Genomic DNA, 21,167 nt, shown 5'->3' with positions numbered 1-21,167 from the left:
AGGAAGTACTATTGCAAGTTGAGACATTTGTGAATAAAAGCCAGGTCTGCATTTATTTAAAGCCTGAAAAAAGATTCAGGCATTTCAGTGACAATATTAGGTCCACAAAACCAAAGTCCAAGATAATTATTACACTCTGCAGCAGCTGGAAAGGGAGGTTTCAGATCAGTCTTAGCTAAAACATAAGAAATATGTGCACTTTAATTGCTTATGTGTCACTTTCCCATAACTATAATCAAGCTCTTAGCAAAAGCAAAGAGAGAATTGTCTAGAGCACTCACTTTTATGATTCTAGGTAGACTGGAAACAGAGAAGGGGCTCAACTGGAACAGCAGCATGGGACCTCAGACCTGAAATAATCTGAGAAGGAATAACTGAAGCTTAGGTGAAAGAAGGAAGCTACGATGGGTGGCCTTCTCAATTAAGCATGTCTACATGCAACAATAGTGAACCTGAGAAAGATGGACAAAGTGTTTCAGAAAGATAAGGATGTTTGTGGGCAATCCACAGGAATGGCCTATACAGGGGAATGGATGAAGGCAGACACCAGAGGTAAAGTTCAGTTGAAACGGAAAGTATCAGATTTTAAATAAACATGTTTCTTCCATTTTCTCCATTTCTTTTTATTAGGTCATCACACATGTTTATTTGGCACATGCTATAAGCTAAATGCTATGTTGTCATTGAAAATAAATCAGAATAAAAACAATAAAAATCCAGAATCCTTGAGTTAATCTTAGCTACATACATGTGTATGCATACACTTGCGCGCGCGCGCATGCACACACACACACACACACACACACACACACTTTTAAAATATTTTGGCTGGGCATAGTGTCCCATCTGTGATGACTTCTGTCCTCTGGCAGGAGTGGAAGAACCATACAAGGTAAAGACTCCCAGGTATGAGGAATACAGTGGATACTTAGCCTTCGAGAGCCAGAGTCCTCCATATGGCCTTTAGTAGGGCTGCAGCCCTTCAAAGCTAATTGGTTTCTATTTTCTGCATGTTCTTGAAGTTCCTACTCCTTTTTCTGTTATCTTAACCCTCTTGGTCTGAGCCAACATGAATCATCGTCTAGAGCTACAGAACAGTTCTCATTCCAAAAAGAAAAGTCTAGGTGCAACCTGAGACTTCTTTCATTCCCATTCATGGGGCAAAGCCAGTTCTCTGTCCGTGGAGCTTCTTTTTCACTAATGGCCTATGACCTCTTCAGTCCAGTCTTCACAGCTTCAAAAGCTCAAATGATCTACAATCGTCCTTACAGAGTCACCTAGATTTCAAAAGCATCAGTTTTAAGACTGTGGCTTGAAGAAATCAATACAAAAGTATCCTTACACAACCTGGTTCTACACAGTCCATCAAAACCAATGTAGTGATTGCCATAAACGTATATTTTGGAAGTTTAGACTTAATTATATTTATGTTACTACTTATCCATTACATAAAGAGTTGAGTCCAAGTAATTTTGATTTGTTCCCTAACTGGTTTTCTAGTATTATCTCTCAATACAGTCTTCTCTGTGACCCTAAGGCTCCAGTCTTTATAGTTCCTGGAACATGTCACATATTTTCCTTCCTCTAGGTTTTTCTTCATGGTGATCTTTCTGTCTCAAGTGTCCTTCTAATGCCATCTTCAGTCTATCAGCACTTTATAAGAATCCCCCTCCACTCAAATGGTCCTTCTTTTTTCACCTTTACTTCTTCACTAGTCAAGATTAACTATTCCTTTTAGGGTATATGATTTTTGCACTGAACATGTTTTGTGCTGCTTTATTGTTAGTTTTTTAGCTGCCTATTTCTAGGAAAAACTTTAGATGCTTGAGAACCCCTAACATGCCTTTCACATAATAAGTACTCGGCAAATGTTTGCTGGATGGATGAATGGAAAAATTATTAGGAGTAGCATCTCAGTTTCCTAACACAAAATCAACAGATGATTTCCAGAGGTCTTTACTGAGCTGTAGATGCCTTAAATTTTTTTAGAAAGGTATTAGTTTTGTCTTAACTCAATAGACTTGAGGGAAAAAAAACTTCAACATAATCAAGTCTAGCCTAAGTATTGGACAAGGGTTAGCACTAAATCTCTACTCTAAAACCTCAGTAAACTTGTTTTTAGATTTTCACTTAATTCAGGCAATTTTGGCTACGGTCTGGGAGTCTCTTTGGCTTTGTGATTTATTGGCCTCTAAGGTGTATTCTGGAGGCCTCACCAAGACTATGACCATGAGTAACATGACTTTAGCACAGCCAGAGACCAGAGCAAGGCCTGAGGATGAGCCCAAGTATTTGTCATCACCCATCAAACAGTTGGGAGTTTGGACACAGGTTTCTGTTGCTCATTAAAAGCATGACTTGGGACCACAACCTTCATGCATTCATAAAATCAAGCAAACACATGCACATCCACAGGTTTTTATTTGACTAAGGCTCTTGGGGTACTGGTAAGAGAGCTATTTATATTTTGTTTCCAATTAATTAAGAGATTATAGTAAATAAAATGTTTAAGTATATCATTTACTCCTACCCCCCAAAAAAACAATTCCCATATCATTGAAGAGCAGCTGCTTCAGGATCCCAGGTGGTTCATAGAAGCATGGGCTAAATACCAGTATAGGGCCTGGAAAAGAGAATCCCCAGCCACTGGGGAACAGAATCTACTACTAAAATATATATTACATATTACATCATATATATAAAATGCGAAATCTAGAATTCACACTCTGGTCTGTCTTACCTTATACTATTAATCACTCACTTATTAGAGACTGCATGTGACAGTGGTATTGATACTGATGTCAATGGTGACCAAGGTGATATACAAATGTAATGTGGTTCCAGAGAAACCACCACCTTTAAGGTTGATAATAGGAGAGGACTAGGACATCCAATGAAAAAGAAAGAATCTCTGGAGAGGCAAAACTCATGCTCATCATAGTCATTTATGTGAACTGTGTACAATCAGGCCTGATTACAAGCTGGTACAATATTTATGTATAAAGACAAATGTCAGAATAACTTTGATCTGAAATTTATTTAATTATAACACTGAGCTCTATACATATGTAATCAGATACCATTTTCCCCAAGTTCTAATATGCATATCTTCATCTATTTTCTGCTCCTTTACTAGACTATCACAGACTGGGTAAATTACCAACAACAGATATTTATTTGGCTTACAGTTCTGGAGGTTAGATGTTTAAAAGCATGGTGCTTGCAACTGGAGACAGCCTCTGTGCTGTGTTATAACCTAGCAGAAGGACAAGCAAACACTCCCAAGACATAAAGGGCTCCTGCAAGCTCAGATCATTCTTCCTCTTCTTATAAAGCTTCTAACCCCACCATGGAGGCCACATCTTCCTGATTTCATCTAACCATAAGTAATTCCTAAAGGCCTTTCCCTCCAAACACCATCAACATATAAATTTTAGGATTGTTTCCAACACAAAAAACTTTGGGAGATAACATGGCTGTTTGGCACCATAGCAATGCATTTGTAGCATCTGTATAGCATTATAAAGATAAGTTTTATAAGGTATCCTTCTGAGCACATCCTCAAATGCTAAACATTATCATTTGTGAGGAGGAGGGGGCGGCAAACTAAAAAATCAGAGCCACGAGCCTCGCTCTGTAGAATCTTGGGATCTAGTCAATTCATCTTGACCACCCCTTATGCATTAGTTCTGATTTTCACCACTGTGTAGATTAGAAAGCTAAGGCTGGAGTAGGTGGAAAAGCTCAGCCATACAGTGCACTTTTCTATTCCCAACTTAAAAAATGAAAGTTATTGGTAGTTAGTGAAACACTCAGATTCAGAACCATAAGAAATTGCCTTTCATTAAGGAAATCAAAAGCCTGCCCATCCTCTATTATGTGGAGAAATCTTGCTTTAGTTTTTTTTTAAATTATATTTCTCATCTGTTTAGCCCAATTAAGCTTCCACTTATTGGGAGAAGCTTTTTTAGTAAAATAAAGAGCTAATTAGGGTGATCTGACCTATAAAATCAAGGCACCATCAGCCTACCCATGTGCCTAGACTTTCTATACACCTGTCTCCCCTTAAGGAGGGGAGTATTTTAGCTAGGTAAACATCTACTCCCATTCAGGAAAGGGAAATGCTTAATAGGCTTAAATAATCAACATTACCCATTTCTGTTCTGAGGAAATCAGAGGGAAAACATATAAGAATAATATTTGATAGAGAGGAAGGAGTATGAATCAGGGGTTTGGACTATCGCCCCGAGGAGGGCCCCTCAGGGAAGAGGGAAGAGAGTAGCAGGAATCGAGCTGAACTTCAGGTCCATTCTTTACATTCTTAGAGAAGGTGAGCAGCCAGATCTTTACAGTGGGATGGCCTTGTGTTGCTGGAAATAAAATCAATTTCCAGAGAGGCAAATTTCTATACATAAAACACAGGCTGGAGTCAGGCATGGTTGTGCATATCTGTAATTCCAGTATTTGGGAGACTGCTACAGGAGGATCACAGGTTCAAGGCCAGCCTCAATAATTTAGCATACTCCATTTAAAAATAAAAAGGGCTAGGAATGTAGCTCAGAGGTTTAATGCTACTGGGTTCAACCCCATTATTGGAAGGAAGGAAGGAAGGAAGGAAGGAAGGAAGGAAGGAAGGAAGGAAGGAAGGAAAGAAAGCATCCCCAAACATGACAATGCGATCTTTGTGGTTGAGGATTCTCCAAACCATTTTGCCCATCCTTTGACACATGTAGTTAAAAATGGCTAAGGGGTGGGTGGGCTCTTGTATCCAGAGGCTTTGCCAAGTAGACCCTCTGAGAACTGATCTGCCAGTCTGTACTCCTGAGGCCCCAGCCACTGCAGTCTCATTTCCATTCATAATGCCTGCTTGTATTCATAGGTAAGCAGAATGTCAGGAATAAAGACTATGAAATAACCACAGGGCATAGTCTCTCTGCGCTTTACAAGTATAAAATTAATGTGCAATGACATTTGGACTAGCTAGTGTGACTAATGTCAATGTTTACATTGTTTGTTGAGACAATATTCATAGCTAATATTTACTGAGGACTTATTATCTGTTAGGTGCTATTCCAAGTACCTTGCATGGATTAACTCATTTAATCCTCACAACAACCCTTTGAGACAGGTACTATTATTCCCTCATTTAACACATGAGGAAACAGGTAAAGAATTAAACTTCCCCAAGGTCATACATTTTAATATGACTTTTTAAACCATAGAAGCATGGAAAAGTTTATTGTAATAAATTCTTCCAAAGTAACTGATTTCCTTGTTAATTCAAAATAAGACTGAGCTCTATCTTCACCCTGACCTGACAGAGGTTTCCAACATTAAAATGCTTATTCATCTATGGAACTCCAAGAACTTGTTCAGGACCAGGCAGAGTAGTAGTTGGTCAACAGATATTGAATGGAAACCTTACTTAAAATTTCATGGTGCCTATATGTCAATTACCTGACAATTTCAAAGGGTGTTTAAAGGCTAGAAATAATTTGAATTCATTCTGATGATAACATCTACCATTTATCAAGCCTATTAATCTGTCTGCCTGCCAATCTCTCTCACATACACTGTGATAAATGATACATTGTCTTTTTATGTTGACAATTTCATCCAAGGACCTTAATGTGTATTATGAGCCTGATCCTACTCATAAAAATATTCATGTATTCTAGAAAGTGTATTCATTCAAACAGATCCTGAGGATTCATGCACAGCTGCAAACTGGTAAGCAGCTCAGAATCCTGTCGCAGATGTGTTTTGTTGGACTGGTGGTGTTGCAATTTTTTTTTTTTTGAATGCATAGATCAGGACCTTGCAAATAAAGCCTGGTTCATGCATTTAGCTACCTGCTTGACCCTCTAAAGCACTTAAGTTTGTAATTCTTCCAATCTACAAGCACTTAGGGACTTGGAGCAGATTAAACTTAAGACCCCTATGTTCCTGGAATTTATAATGTATAACTCATGCTTTAGGTTTTTTTAGGCAAGCCTGCAACTATGATTCTAAGCCACTCCTTCCACATATACATATCCAGTTCTCATGGAAGAGACTTGGAGTCCCCTCAAGGCAACCCTGGGATGGAACCATCATTACCATGCCTTTATAAATGGGTAAACTAACAGCCAGGAAAAAGCAAATGACCCTATAGGCACCTGGCACTGGAAATATTGCAGAAGGTAGCAAATGCTTCAGTTCTGACTTTATCTGTTTGGCTTATGTTTTCTGTTTTCTTATCCTAAAATTCATTTTATAAAGCATGAAGATTGTTCAGCCTTACTGTAGTTTGTTTTTGGGCTCCTCTTCTAGCCAGCCTGGACAGAAGAGTATGATCTGGAGGTGAAGCACTAGCATGGCTCAGAATCACAGCCGTGCATCCTGGGTGATGGGGATGAGGATCTCATGAGGGGCTCACAGTTTGCACGACTGTGGCCCTGTTTCCATCTGACCTCTGGACCCAGCTTCTGGATCAATGTAGTATTGTGGCCAACTGGATCCCTCCTGCTGTTCTAGTGGTATTTGAGGCCTGGATCTGGTCCATGGCACAAAGTGTAGTGGTTCTGATCAATACTTCTAATGGTGTGAACATTTATGTGCCATTGATGGAGAATTTTTCATTTCTTCCTCTGGTCCCACTGACTAGCTCTACCTGCTTAGGCCCATTAGAGGACTCAGCTGTGAATATGTCAAAGCAGTAATCCAGGCCTTATCACTGGTGGGGTTCAATTCTGCCCCTTCCAGGAAGACCCTTTCCAATTTGATCTGGAGATAAGCAACCCCCTCAGGGTTCTCCTTATTTTCTTTAGGAGTTGTTCTGAGTTTGTTCCAGGGACTCTGCAGCATTTTCTTGGACTAACACATCAACAAATATGACACTGATAATGTGGTACTATCACTCAGACACTTTTCGGCTCCAGGAATGAGGTGCCTTAGTTCTTGCTTTGATGTAGAGCTACCTTGTGTCATAAAAATCCTAGACTCTTTTCCCAAGTTTTGCTTCTGATTCTGAATTATATAAAACAAACACATATTAGCATCAGTTCTGAAAGCAAATAGTGCTCCCAGGTAGTTCAAGGATTCGTTTCCTCAGCTCCAAGGATATATACAGTTAAGATATGTCTCCAAACCCTCCACTCACAGCCCAGATTCCTGTTCCCATCTTCCTCCAATCCAATTCCTGTTCCTTCAGTAACTGGCTTTGCTTTGCTGTTAATGATGCTAATAATTAATGGTACCCTCTGAGCTCAAAATTTTGCAGTTCAGTTTTTTTTTAATTTATTTTTTATTGGTGCAATGCGGTTCAGTTTTTTGATAAATTTATTTTCTCAAGGCAATGCCTTCTCCCAAAGGCACATAGAGGGAAAAGATACTCTTCTGCCCCTGGGTCATGTTGACACTGACATCAGCCCAGACTTTCATTCCTACGTTTTCTTTACAGCTGTACTAACTTGCTTATCACAGTGGCCAGTTTCTGTAGGGCAAAACCACCTACAAACTGACCTCAGTAGAAAAACTGTTGATGGCCTGGAAGGTTCTGCACCAGCAGCAGCACCACCACCACCAGCAGCAACAGCAGCCCCAGAGCTCTTTCCTGCCTCCTTTGCACTATGAGCAAGCAGCTGTCACCCCAGAGGGAAGCGCTCACATGAGCATAATTTCTGAATCTCATTGTAATCTGATTTCAGGACAGCCTGCTTGCTTTTCTTCTTTTTGGGCACTGAATGCAATGATAATAAGACCACCCCAAGTAGATAAGCAATGAGGACTTTGCTGTCTAGGGAGGTAGGAGAGGGAAGGGGTCTGGTGCCTCAGTGTCTCCTACTAGTAAAACAGTATCCCCTGTTAAAGGGCACTAGCCCAGTGTAAGATTGTAGTCAGTGCTGGCTCTGAGCTAGAGAAGGGAAGAAGTGCATGGGAGGAGAGGAGGTAGGGCTCCTTTACTTTGGAGTACTGCATCATCAGAACCGATCTAAACTTTGTTTTCTGACAACTGAGACTCAGATATGACAGAAGGAGGGAAAAAATCATGTTAGTGCCTCGGGAAGCTCATCCCGGTGGCAGGGTCAGGGTGGAGGTGCCAGCACTTTTTCTTCCTTCTCTCTGAACCGAAGAGGTGCTAATGATGGCAAAACTCACTGAACCACAGAGAACTGCAGTGGCTGGAAATGTCTTTGTCCCTAAAATACCCTGGACAAGAGGATGACCAAGAGGACACCAGCCTGAAGCATGGGAGACCCAACCTGGCTCCCTGGGATGAAGCACTGCCCTGCAGACTCAGCAGCTGCCTGGCGGGGCTCCACACCCCAGAGGCATCTGCTTCAACCAGGTGCGGCCAGCAGGGACTTTCCAAAGGCCCCACTCCTCCAACAGATGCAGCCCAAGCAGTGGCCCAGGAGGAAAAGCCTTGTTGGTTTTATAGGAAAGCTGATCCCCAGTGTTCTGAGGAAAAGAAAGAATGGATACATATAGAAAGTGAAGGGGGAATGGGAGAGAGAGCTTTAAAAGGAAGAACTATGGGGGATTCTGTTTTAAAAAAAAAAAAGGTGGTTCTTTGGGAAACAGTAGCTTTAGTAATTTTCTGAGAAGACAAAAATTAACGGAATGTTCTATTTAGTGGCTAGAATGCAGGGAACCTGCCTCATTCTCAGACTATCCCCGCCACCTCCCCACCCCAAGCTGACCAGCCTTCTCACAGCAGTCCTCGAATCAAATAGCTTGGGAAGGTTTAGGGATTTGGTTGCCCAGATGCACTGGGGTTGGCTGGACACTGGAGACCGTACAACATTTCTGGAGGGAGGCAGAGCAGAATGATATTAGGGAGAAGAGCAATGGTGGTACTTTTTCAACAAAAACCGACACAGTAGGGTTGATTTCCTAGTGCAGGAAAGACACAATGACAATATCCTATAAAATACACCTTATCTCATTTGGGGGGTTGTTGGAATTACTGTTGCCTTTTATGACACATTTGTCAGGACAGGTTCTCTTCATATACAGGGAAAGAAACAAAAGTCTCAGTTTTCTTAGAGATGCATTCAAGGTCACAGTGAGCTAGTGCTAGAAATAAGAATTCCTCCAAGTTCATTTTTATTACACTATTCTACTCCTGCTGGATAAATATTATATTAAGGGTAGCTTTGAGGACAGAGCTAATTTAGGAGGGTTTATACCGATGTGGATTTGAGGGAAATGAGCTGCATATTGCATTCTTAAGACATAGGACCTCCTGGTCTTATACAAGAGACTGGTAAGAATCACTCCGAAAGACACCACATCAAGAAGATAATGATGGAATCAGTGGCTTCTAAACTAAGAATTCTTTAAATACTAATATAAAGTCAAAATATGAAATAAAAATATTTCTCAAGAAAAAGTAAAAATTAATTATCTCAAAATATGAAATAAAAATATTTCTCAAGAAAAAGTAAAAATTAATTATCACAAAATAAAGAGGCAAATAAACAGACGACTCATTTAAACATGAATTCTTCAAAAATAATCACCGGAATATTTTGTTCTCCGGATAAATTCCTCCCACTCTTTTTTTTTTTTTTTCAACATGTTTCTCCTCAGATCAGCCCTAAGGAGCTAGAGAAACATACCTGTTTTTTCTTTAAGCCAATTTTAGAAGAGAAATTAAAATTTGTTTCTAAAAACTGTTTTTCACTCAAGTGTTCTCATCCTTGTTTAATAATCACATTGGTATAAAAAAATACGCAGAGACATCACTCACATATCCCTCAGTTGCAAACTCTTTTGGCCTCGCTCCTTTCATTGTGGGCCACATCATACTCTAGCTCTCCCCACTTTGGCCGCCCTCTTTGCTTCCTTCCCCAGGAGCTCAGCGGCTTGAAATTCTGAGGGCGACCCTGTCATGGCAACCATGCCTTCACAAGAACAAGCCAGCACCCCAGTGCTGCAGAGCCTTCCCCACCTGACCTCAGGTCTCTGGAGAAAAGACTCAGCTTCCTTCCTTCACATACCCCCTGCCCTGGTGAGGGGAACGGTGACCTCCAGCTCCCCTGGTAAGGGTTTTGAGTTGGATCAGAAGAGACTGTGAAGGTGAGAGCCAAAGTGCCCTTGGAGACCAGAGCGTGGGGCTAGTCTCAATTTTAACCACGAATGCTAATTCAGCAGGACAGCCCCTGTCCAGCGCTGCAGCAACCCATGCCCAGGGCCTGGGGTCAGCATCATAGCACTCTCCATTACCTGAGAATACAGGGCTCAGGTAGCCCTTCTTGAGTGGAGGAAGGAATCACTCCTGCCTGCCCTCCCCCTGCCCCTGCTCCTTATAGAAAAGCTACCAAAGCAGAAGCATCCTGCAGCTGTTATGTAAATATAGCCTGCCTAGAGCCTGGCAAGCAGGGATCTATAAACCACCTGGCAAAAGTTCACTGTCAGCCCCACCTGGGACCCCCGCGCTCCAGAGGGACAGGAGCTCACAGCAGCACCGCACCCACCTCACATTCGGGGATTTGTTCTGAGGCTCCCTGAAGGGAAAAACTCCAGATGAAGGGAGCAGTCATTGGTTTCCAGCCCGAGTCCCTTCTCTGTTCCTCAAGAGCTGCACATGTAGGTGAAGAACACCTTCCTGCAGGGAAGATTAAATGATGCCACCTAGGACCAACGTCTAAGGCAGCTAAGGGCACACATGTCTATCACTGAGTCATAGCAGTTACCTTTCTGGGGGAAAGGGGAGCTGGCAAGGAGGGGACTGTGGTATCTTAGGAATAAGCAAAGGCTTGGAGTGGCACTGTTTTTCAAATGGATACTATAGTCTACAGGGACTGCAGGGGAGAAGACATGTCCCTGGCACGGTAACAGCGCGGTGTGGTGCCAGCCGCCGCACCAACTGTCTGGAGATAGGATAACTGTCACTCTTCTCACCGTAACTTCTTGCTCTCAGATCAGTGGCTGGCAGGTTTATCTGCTTCTGAGCAGCTTCAGAGCCACTTCAGTGACACTGGCTACGTCAGCAGGAGCAATTGGAAGGGATGATGATGCCACTGCCAACGGCAGGAGGAGAAATTTCAGCCTTAGAGATGAGTCTTCTGCCTATCCATCTGCTGGATCTCTCTCGTCGCTATACTTTCTGTGATTTCAAAAGGCCGGAAGAGCGCACACAGTTCTCTACCACATTCTTCAGGTGTGGGGGGCAGGGCGTTCGATTAAAGGATGTGTTTACACATTCAAACCCTTGTTCAGGGCCTGCCTCCAGCTAGAAGACAGTGGGCTTCGAATGTATCAGAGGATATAACAAAAACAAACAGCAACACCCAGCAAGTGTCAGAGCCACCGATACACATTAGTGACCACTGCAGTCTGGCATGCCATCGGTAATTCTAGCTGCCTTCATTTGGGCCCTATCATAATATACAGGACACCACAATCACAAAAAAATGATTTGGATCCATGACACAGTGATGTTCTGAGGCCTTTTTTTTTCTGAAAGTAGGTTTCAGAGCTCTACTCTGCTCTCTAGGGCAGCAATCCTCTAAAGTTCACAGCTGCAAAGATTATGATTCTAGTCCATTGCCAAATAGGCACTTTTTGGTCCAGGAGGATGTTATGGTGAGGAGGCATTATACATGTTTAACACACGATCAAATACTCTAGAGGATGTTGTCTTGGGAAACAGAAAGGAACTTTAAGGCAAAGGCAAGTGAGATCAAAGTGAGTACTTTCTTTAACCCAGGCATATTCACAGGAGAGAAAGTCCCACTGATAGCATAGCCCAGTGAGGCCTGACTCCCCTAAAAGCAGCAACGGATTATCTAAATTTTGTGTAGAGTTCAAAAGCTTATGATAATTGAGTTCCAATAATCATTTTGTCTAATTCATGGATGAAGAGGGAGAGTGTCAAGTTCACAAAGTTCAGATCCCATCTCAGTAAATTCTTAAGACTCACCCTGTGGAATAACTTTTACTGCCAAGCTCTAATCGGGAGTTAATTTAGCATTCTATAAATGATAATTACCAGTTACTTTCTGGGCAACATGGTCAAGTGATTTGATTTCCTATGCTTCCATTCCATCCCCCATGATCTCCCCAGTAAACTAAAGATGAAATAGCTAAGCTACTTCATAGGTTGTAGAAATGAGGGACACATCTAAAAGAATACTTTGGGTGACAGAAAAAGAATCAATGAGGTCACACTTGGAAACACTCACCCCTATGGTTACTTTCGCTGCCCCTCTACCATACTGTTATATGGCACTCTGCAAATGGGTTCTTAACCTGGGTGCCTCCATCCCACAGGGAGGCCTGGATGAACTTCTTTCATGGAAGTCTACCTGCTCTGATCTCTGGGGACTGCCTGATCTTAAGAACTGCTGCTCCAATAAGCCTTTGCTTCAGGTTTACCAGAACACAGTTACACCACCAACGGAAAGGAACAGTCACAGAAGCCAGGAGGAACAAGTAAGAAAAGCATCTCAAGCAAGCCACCAGGTTCTTAAGCCTTCACGCTCTGGGGCCATTTATTCAAAGATGACCCCAACTTTCTGACTTTCATCATCATATGATTAATCATATGATTAATAAGGGGAAGAAATCACCAATTGAGGAGGACATAGAGAAGACACCTGTGGGAGGAAAAGCCAAGGATTCTACATGGTGTTGGGGGAACAGGGAGCTTTACAGCAAACGGTGGCAACGAGTTACAAGTGTGGAGCCATCTTGTGCGCCTGCAGTGCAAGGGACGAGGATGGGGACCGCAACTGCACATCCGATTTAGGAGGAAGTGGTACATCCTCTGGCCTCTCAGTGGTACTTCGGATGGTGGTGGGCCCTCAGAAGAACCCCGATAAGACACAAGTCCCAGTCTTGACAAAGGAACCATGTTTGGGGGGAAAACTGAAAGGAATCAGAGGGGGACTTTGGAAAAAAGATGTGTTCCAAAGATGAAGGAGACCTAAGCTGAGATCTTGCATGACCAGTTCAGAAGAGAGAGGGGGTGAACCTGAGGGAGGGAGAGGGAACGAATTTTATTCTAATTTTGGAGAGTTAGACCAGCTCATGTAGAACGCCCAGCACTTATAAAGCAAATTACAGTTAACAAAACATTATGACATTCAGTGTTTCATTTAAATCTTATCAGCCCTGAAATGCCACCTATATTAGACACAAAAGGAAACTGAGGCCAGGCAGAGTGGATTGTGTGAGTTGCTCAAGGTCATGCGGCTGAAATCAGCTCTAGGAAGCATCCCAAGCCCCCACCACCATTTCTCCTGGTGGTCCGTCCACCTTGAAAGCTTTACACGAACTCCTAAAGGAGCAAGCTGGTGTAGCTGCGACAGACTTCGCCCCACCAGCACCAAATCTGGGGCGGAGCCTGGCGCTGGGGTGCCAGGGAGAGGACCCGAGTGACGCGGAGCTGGAGACTGGGGTTTCCCCAGCCTGTGGGGCTCGCGGGAGCAGGGTGCGAAGGCCTGGCTTTTGCACACCGGAGCGTCAAGTAAGCTCCAGCAGCAGTTTCTGGCTGGAGGCACAGCGCTGGGTGAATTCCATTCCCAACGATCCCCAGACTGGGACCCAGCGCCCGTGCCCGCTCAGGGACCAGGCTCCCCACTCTCGCCCTTGCCCCCTGGCTCCTTCCTGGCGCTTCCCCAGTGCGTGGGGACGCTCCTAGGAAGAAGGGTGCTGCGTGAAGTGTGGAGGTGAGAGAAGGCCGACTCTGGGGCACCTCTGAGCCTCTTTCTGGGTCAGGGCAGCCAGGAGCCAGCCCCGGCTTGAAGTTTGGGCATCAAAGGTTTCAAACCAAATGGCAAGTTGCTGGGAAAGCGAGCGGTCCGGGGTAGGGGTGACGGTAGAGAAAGAAAGGCAAGGCAGGAGAAGCTGCCCTCCCCACGCAGCCCCTCGCCGCTCGCGGGGTGGGAGTCTGGTCCGCCCCTGCAGCCCACCGGCGCGGAGAGGGACAGCGAGAGCGCGCGGCACCGGCACCGCGGCAGCGCACCCTCCTCGCCCGCGCCGCGCTCCCGGCCGCCCGCCGCCGAGACTCACAGTCCGCAGGAACTGGATCTCGTCTTCGCCTCCGTCTCCCCCTTCGGCCATGGCTCCCGAGGCGTCGGCGGTGCCCCAAGCCTCCGGCGCCTCTGCTTCCCCGACAGTGGCTCGGCGTGCGCTCTGCTGCTGCGCTCTTTCTCCTGCTCCACCACCTCCGCCTCTCCTCCTCCTCCTCCTCCTCCTCCTCCTCCTCCTCCTCCTCCTCTCCCTCCTCCTCCTCCTCCTCCTCCTCCTCCTCCTCCTCCTCCTCCTCTCCCTCCTCCTCCTCTCCCTCCTCCTCCTCCTCCGGCTCCTGGCACAGCTTCAGCAGCGCGGAGCTAATCCCCGACCATAGAGGGAGCTGGGCTAACACCCACCGCACTGCAGAGCGCAGCGCCGACCACGCGGCCCGCCCACCCCTCTCGCCTCTGGGCCGAGCAGAGTGCGCCGCAACGGCGGAGCCGGGGAGAGCGCGGGCGCGGGGGCAGCACTGCGCGGCGCGGGCGCCCTGGGGCCTCCCCCGCCCCGCGCCCCGCACCGCACGCACAGAGGCGCCCCGCGGCCACGGGAGGAGGTCCCGAGCTGCTCCGATATCGAACAAAGGCCAGTTGCTTGGCTCCAGTGCTCTCCCCGGGACTGGACTGGACGCCAACCCTCTTGCTTTCCTACTTTGGGTGCATGCCTGTGTGTGTGTGTGTGTGTGTGTGTGTGTGTGTGTGTGTGTGTGAGAGAGAGAGAGAGAGAGAGAGAGAGAGAGAGAGAGAGAGAGAGAGAGAGAGATTGATTTGGACTCTTTGGACTCGATGCCTTGCTCAGGGCGCCTTGTCCAGACCTCACCATGGAAAGGCTGAGCTGGGTGTACCTTGGATTTTAGGGCAGTCAGAAGAGAACGGATCTGCTGCAAGAGTGACTGTTTATTCATAACAAAGTTTGTAACTCCCTGGATCGCCTTTTCCGCTCCTTGAGAAAACCCCTACCCTTCCTTGCAATTTCCTAAGTGCACTTTATCAAACCCCTGGATTGTACAGGGCTGCAGTAACTTCTCTCTGCACCCCTGGGAGCTTCTGGGGGCTCCCGTTTTATTCTCAACCTGAATCCTTCCTCTCTGTCCACCTTTTCCTTATTCTGCGTTCTAGAGGGCCGGCCTGTGGACACTTAAAGAGAGGTGGTGTACACAGAGGGTCCCCGTCCCACCTAGCCTTTGGCAGTTTCTAGGTTTTGGAGGCTGTCAGATGGTCCCTCCTTGCAAGGCTAAGGAAGCAGGGTGCCCCCTTCTGTCCACTGGTCAGGGAGCTCTCCTGCTAGAGAAGAGAAGGGAGAAATACAGACAGCACGAAGAGCAACAGGGAAGGTGGCTGGAGACGCTGAAACCCCCACCATTTCACAAAGCTGGCTGCCTCGGGATGTGATGCCCTCTGTCTCTTGGTTTTGTCTTAAGACCTGGGCTGTAATTCCACATTTTATGCTGGAAATAAAAAACGCTAAGACAAATTTTTATTTTTATGTCCCAAACTGCTTACTTCTAGACACTGTGTCTTGAATCTACTGCCTCGTCTAAAGCCTGCTTGGAGCAAATGAAGCCATCTGCATACTGGACCACTTCCATATTGGAAGCATCTGTTATTTTTGCCTTGAAGACCCCATCCACTCTTCTTTTGCCCAAAGAGTCTTCTTGTCCCTTCCAGTGGGAATAACATTTCAAAAGGAAAAGAAAAAGCCTCCCAGATTTCTAAATCCCCAGGTGAAAGATAACATCCCTTATTAAAACTTTAATTAAGTGCTGGCAGAACAATAGAATACGCTAATACAGAACAATTAGAATTCTCCAAAGTCAGCCACGAAAGCCGGAAGCACTGGAATGTTGGGCCCCTGTGTGAATAATATCAACAGCAAGTAAATCCGATGGGAGCGTCTCTAAATCTAGGGGGCCAAACGAGAAATTTTTTATTGTTGTTTTTTAGCACTTTTATACCTTTTCTTTAAGTAACTTTTCAAAGGCCTGACAAAATCTGAAGTATAATCATTGAAATCGTTTCGTGTACTTATCCTTTCCTGGTGTAGGTCCTTAAAGTATTGGTCCTGAGGTTTTCTCACAGTCAAGGGCCTCTTAGATGTGTGTTATCAACAAGAGTGATACGGCTTTAAAAATACAAATGAAAAAGATGGCCACAGTCAGAGAAGTAAGTATCTCATTTGCTATGTTTTATTATTCATGGTGGCCAGTTGCCCAAGAGGTGTTAGTGAAGCTAGGTTGTGGATTCAGTTCCAGGAGGGCCAGTTGGCATCACTCTACATGGTGGCGAAAGACCCTGTTCCTTTCACTCTGGCCAGATCTTTGCTCATTTAGCCATAGGGCAGGCAGCCATAAGTTTGATAACTAGCTACAACCCACCATGCTTGGTGTCACAGAAGCTAAGAGTCCACATTTGATAAAAATAGCTTTACTTGTATTTCTTAGAGACACATGGACTGAAAATGCATTTTTCTAAAATTAATGGTGCTCACAGCTTTGGTCCGCATTGACTCAGGTTCCACCTAGAGAAAGTATAAAAGACAGTGACAGGAACTGAGAGCTAAGGGAGCTGACTCTGCTACCTACCATCATTTTTAATATCTCACCATATACATAAGTACTGTCCATATATTGATTGAAGACTGATTTATCTTTCCATTAGCAAAGTGGAAAAAATCCTTTCTGTGTTTTTTTCCCGAACCTCAGGTGTTTAAGTCACAAAACTCTTTTACAGGCAATAAGGCAAAAAGGTGTTTTCATAGATAAGCCCATGCACAGAAATAACTTCTAAAAGTACTCTTGCATTTTGATTTGATGTCAATGGGAAGAATGGCATGCATGTTTTACAGAAATCTTTTTTTAATGTTTAGAAGTGATTACCATTAGTTTTCAAAACTTCCACAAAAAGCTTTAAGTTGTTACATACCTTTGTTCCAAAGGCTTGGCAGCCATATGGAGAAAAAAAAATCTTAACCCAAATTCCTTTCTTTATAAGGTGGGGGGTGGGTGCATGGAAAATCCTTTTCCGATGCTATCTGATATCACTCTAATAAAAATAACAAACATCACAACTGCTTGATCCAGGCAACCATTCAAAGTTATCAATAACTCTCTGAAACTGAACATGTGAAAATCTTTCTCCTTTTTCTTCTCCTCTTTTTTTTTTTCCTGATAGTTAATTTTGGAGAATTATAAAGTCACAGTTGACTTACCAGAATGGTGAAAAGCTCCTAAAACTAAACTACTCAAAGAGAGGGCTCTGTCTAGGGTAGGGGATTCAGCAGCCTTTGTGTCATGGTAGAAGTGGAGGCAAGCTGAACTTCTGCACTTGCAGAAGCCTGGGAGGTGGATACTCTCTCCAATCCACTGAGCTTATTCAGCTTCAAAGAGTCTCCAGCTGGAGCAGTTTGTTAAAGCAACAGATTAAGCCACCAGCAGCATCACGTCTCATTTGCATGTGCCTCCAGGTCAGTCTCTGTTTAACCATGAACTTACACTCTGGCAATTCCTTTTATACCAGCTTTGTCATCGGCAAGAGGGGATTTTGAGTTCTGGGTAGGACTCTACCATTTAAAGATTGTATGAGTATGAGCAAAATATTTAAATTCTCAGAGCCTGTCTCATCTTCTGTAAAATGAGGATGCTTTTTGGTGTTATTTTATGGATTAGATGACTTAATGGTATCAAAATGTGTAGCAGAGTATCTTGTAGAAGTGCTTGTTATAAAACCTTGTGATAGCTCTTGTAGGCCTGTCCCTGTCCTCCCCCTCTACGTCCATTTCCACAGCCTGCCCTTTGGGTCTGCTTGTATCCTGCCTCTCTTTAAGTCCTGTTCTCTTTTGGCTTTTCATAAGGCCTTAAGTCACAAAAGAGACACAATGTCCCTGGTTTTAGGAAACAATTTCCTGCCCCAATAAGCAAAACATCCTGAACACATCTCCCATCTTGCAAGTTAATGGTATACACCAATACCATTTTTCGATGTCTGTTTCTAGGAACTTTTGTTCTGAGCTGTGTTATGTCCACATCTTTAATGAGAAATGCATTCTGTTGCCCTGGCATATTGAAAGTTATGGCTTCCTCTGGAAGGTGAAGTTGACAGCACCCATCCCCCTCAGGTCTTCCCTTGGGCTTTAAGATTGGGATCTAGTGGTTCATGAAAGTATACTTAATCAGATAAATCTCATTTATACTAAACTCAATGCTTTTGATTTCTAATTTCTTCATTTTAACTCCTCCTGCACCTCAGAGGCACAAATTTATTGAAGCTTCTGCCAGCAACAATTTTCTGAGACTCACTACAACCTTAATAGTTTCTGCCAAAATAGGTGGGTACACAGTGGAAAAGGAGACAGGAATAGTTATGAGTCATTTATTTCAAGTTCCAGGGCAAGACCCACATTTCAGCAGGTAAAAATGTAGGTAAATGACTTTTTTTCTGATCCCAGGATAGTGATTTTATAGCCAACCTCTGCGTTAACTTGTCACTACAGCCTGTTTTTAGTAGATCTCGATTTCAGTGTCTTTGAGCTGGTGAAATTTCCTTTAAAATGATTTAAGAAATTTAACAAAGCAAATATTCCTTTTCTCTTCATGACAAGGATGCATAGTTTTCTATTGATATTCAGAGTTCCATTGTCTTGCGATGCAGGCTATGCTTTGAAAATTCCTTCTTGATATGTCACTGTGCTGCCAACACGCGTGGCAGAATGCTCCTGGATGGCCGGGCGTGGTGGCGCACACTTGTAATCCCCACACTTGGGAGGCGGAGACAGGAGGATCACACAGGTTCGAAGCCAGCCGCACGCGCTGGCTTAGGAGACCCTGTTTCCAAAATGAAAATGTAAAAATAGGTCTGGGAGTGTAGCCCGGAGGTAGAAGGGCTTCCAGGAAGCCCAGTACCACCAAAAAAAAAAAAAAAAGAATGCTCCTGGATGCCAAGGGTGACGGGTCCAGCCCATCAGCAGTGGGGCTAAGTAGGAAAATGAGTGCCGACAGCCGGAACAGAAACACACCAGCCGGGAGTCGAGTCAAGCAGGATCTCGTTTATTTCTCTCAGGCAACCCAATTTAAAGCAAAAAACCGCAAGGGGGATTTCCAACAGGAAACTATTCTAACCTATCAAGCTAAAGGTCACTCTTACATGTGTAAGGTACATAACTTGCAGCCAATCATTATCCAGTGCACGAGGGGTTCATGAGCATGGAAGCATTATTTGAGTCAGTAAGGCTCAACATTACCAAATTGGGCTAGCAGGGGCAAGGAGAGTAGTTACGCCCTCCTTATCCATTTTGGTGCTACATGTTGCAGATTCATTCATTGGAAGTTCAGGCGGTTGTGCAGACCTGAGCTCAACACTACATGTAGCTGATTCATCAGAAGTTCTGTCAGGCGGTTGTGCAGATGCCAACCTGCTTGGCGCTACATGTAGCTAATTCATCGGAAGTTCTGTCAGGCAGTTAAGAAGACCCCAACACAAGGGTTCAGGAGACTTGCAGTGGTGCAGGGTGGCTCCTGTTGCTCTCATACAAGATGCCAAAAAAAAAAAAATGTCAGAGATTTTAAACTCTGTCAACCACGTGCAGAAAATACCTAACATGAAACAACAAAGAGAAGGAAACGTTTATTTGGCTTAAGTGTTTAGAGATACAGTCCCTAGTCAACTGACTCCGACATCATGGTGGGGTAGTACCACATGGAAGCAGAACAACTCAACTTAATGGTGACTAGACACAGAGAGGAAGGGAGGAGAGAGAGAAATAGAGGAAGTGACCAGGGACAGCTATTGTCCCCAAGGCTATATGCCCTAGTGATTCACCTCTCTAGCTGTGTCCGACCTGCCTAAGTTACCACCTTGTAAATACACTCAAATTATTAATCCTTCGATGATTTATCCTCTGATGAAATTAAAACCCTAATTCAACTATTTCAACCTTTAGTTTCAGTTATCTCACCTTAATATTATTGCATTGAGGATATGCTTTCAACACACTAGCTTTTGGGGGGTACATTCTAAACCCAAATCATAACAACATTTTAGTACAGAGATCCAAAGACCAGTAAATATTTAGAGAAGAATTTCAGTAGTATGATGAGGTTGCTAGTTCTTTATGTTGCTAGTAAGCACACTGAAAATTCAGCTGCTGATGGCAATTACCATTATATAAAGAAGTAAAAGATAAAACAATAGGAAAAATATTAAAATTAAAAATAAATAAATGTGACTTTAGAATAACCTACTACAGGGCCAGACATAGTGACACACACTTGTAATCAATCCCAGCATTCAGGAGGCGAAGACTGGAGGATCACAGTTCGCAGACAGCCTCAGCTACTTAGTGAGTCCCTGTGCAACTCAGTGAAACACTGCTTCAGAAATAAAAAGACTAAAAAATAGGGATGGGGACGTAGCTCTGAGGTACAATGCCCCCTGGGTTTTATCCCCGGTACAACACACACACACACACAAATAACCTACTACAGAATCTCTGTCTCTGTCTCTCCTTCCGTCTTCCTTTGTAGCAAAAGGGACAAAGATAACACTAGAACTCAGCACTGATTTGGGAATCATTATTAAAAATCAGCTTTTGTCCTAAGACGAAGAAACTAAGGCCCCTAAGTTAAAACTGATGAATTGATGAGTTGATGAAGTTTAATTTAATTGATGAAAGCTGGTACTCTGGGCCACTTTTTGGTCTCTCTCTTCTCATCTCTTCTTGTCGCTCTCTTTTTCTCCTTCTCTCTCTGGATTGAACCCAAGGGCATTCTACCTTTAAGCTACATTCCCAGCCCTTTAATTTTTTTTTTTTACTTTAAAATAAGAATTCACAAAGTTACTGCATGCTGGCCTCAAACCTGTGATCCTCCTACCTCAGCCTACTGAGTCACTGTGTTTACAGGTGTATATCACTACACCTGGCTTTCCTGACATTTTTGTAATTGAGCTTGGATTAATGGTACAGATGTACAGCAAGATCTTGGAATGTATTCTTAATCACCAAATAAAATTATTTTATCATATATAAAATTGTAATGTGAAGTGAATTTACTATAGTCTAATTTTTTTAAAAATGAGTAATACTTGTATGGAAATTCTTTAGGGACGAAGTTAGCTGTTCTCTAAGGGATTATTTACTACTCTAAATTAGTAACAGCAACCAACCAAAAA

At 43.8% G+C, this 21,167-nt stretch overlaps 1 protein-coding gene across 2 annotated transcripts in view; it reads right to left on the bottom strand.

Moving 5' to 3' along the window:
• The window catches only part of RYR3 (ryanodine receptor 3), a gene marked incomplete at both ends in the record, with an annotated part of 530,337 nt that extends 516,282 nt beyond the window's left edge, over nt 1-14,055 (bottom strand). For both annotated transcript variants that reach the window (XM_080708162.1, XM_080708163.1), the window contains one exon: nt 14,005-14,055. In XM_080708162.1, coding sequence (XP_080564288.1) covers nt 14,005-14,055 — 51 coding nt within the window. The remainder of the gene's footprint in view (nt 1-14,004) is intronic.
• Between the last annotated feature and the right edge of the window lie 7,112 nt (nt 14,056-21,167).

The sequence above is a fragment of the Muscardinus avellanarius genome (genome assembly GCF_963383645.1).
Source record: "Muscardinus avellanarius genome assembly, chromosome: 12".
Lineage (NCBI taxonomy): Eukaryota > Metazoa > Chordata > Mammalia > Rodentia > Gliridae > Muscardinus > Muscardinus avellanarius.
Note: the sequence above shows the minus strand (reverse complement) of the source record. Positions and strands in the feature narration are given on the sequence as shown.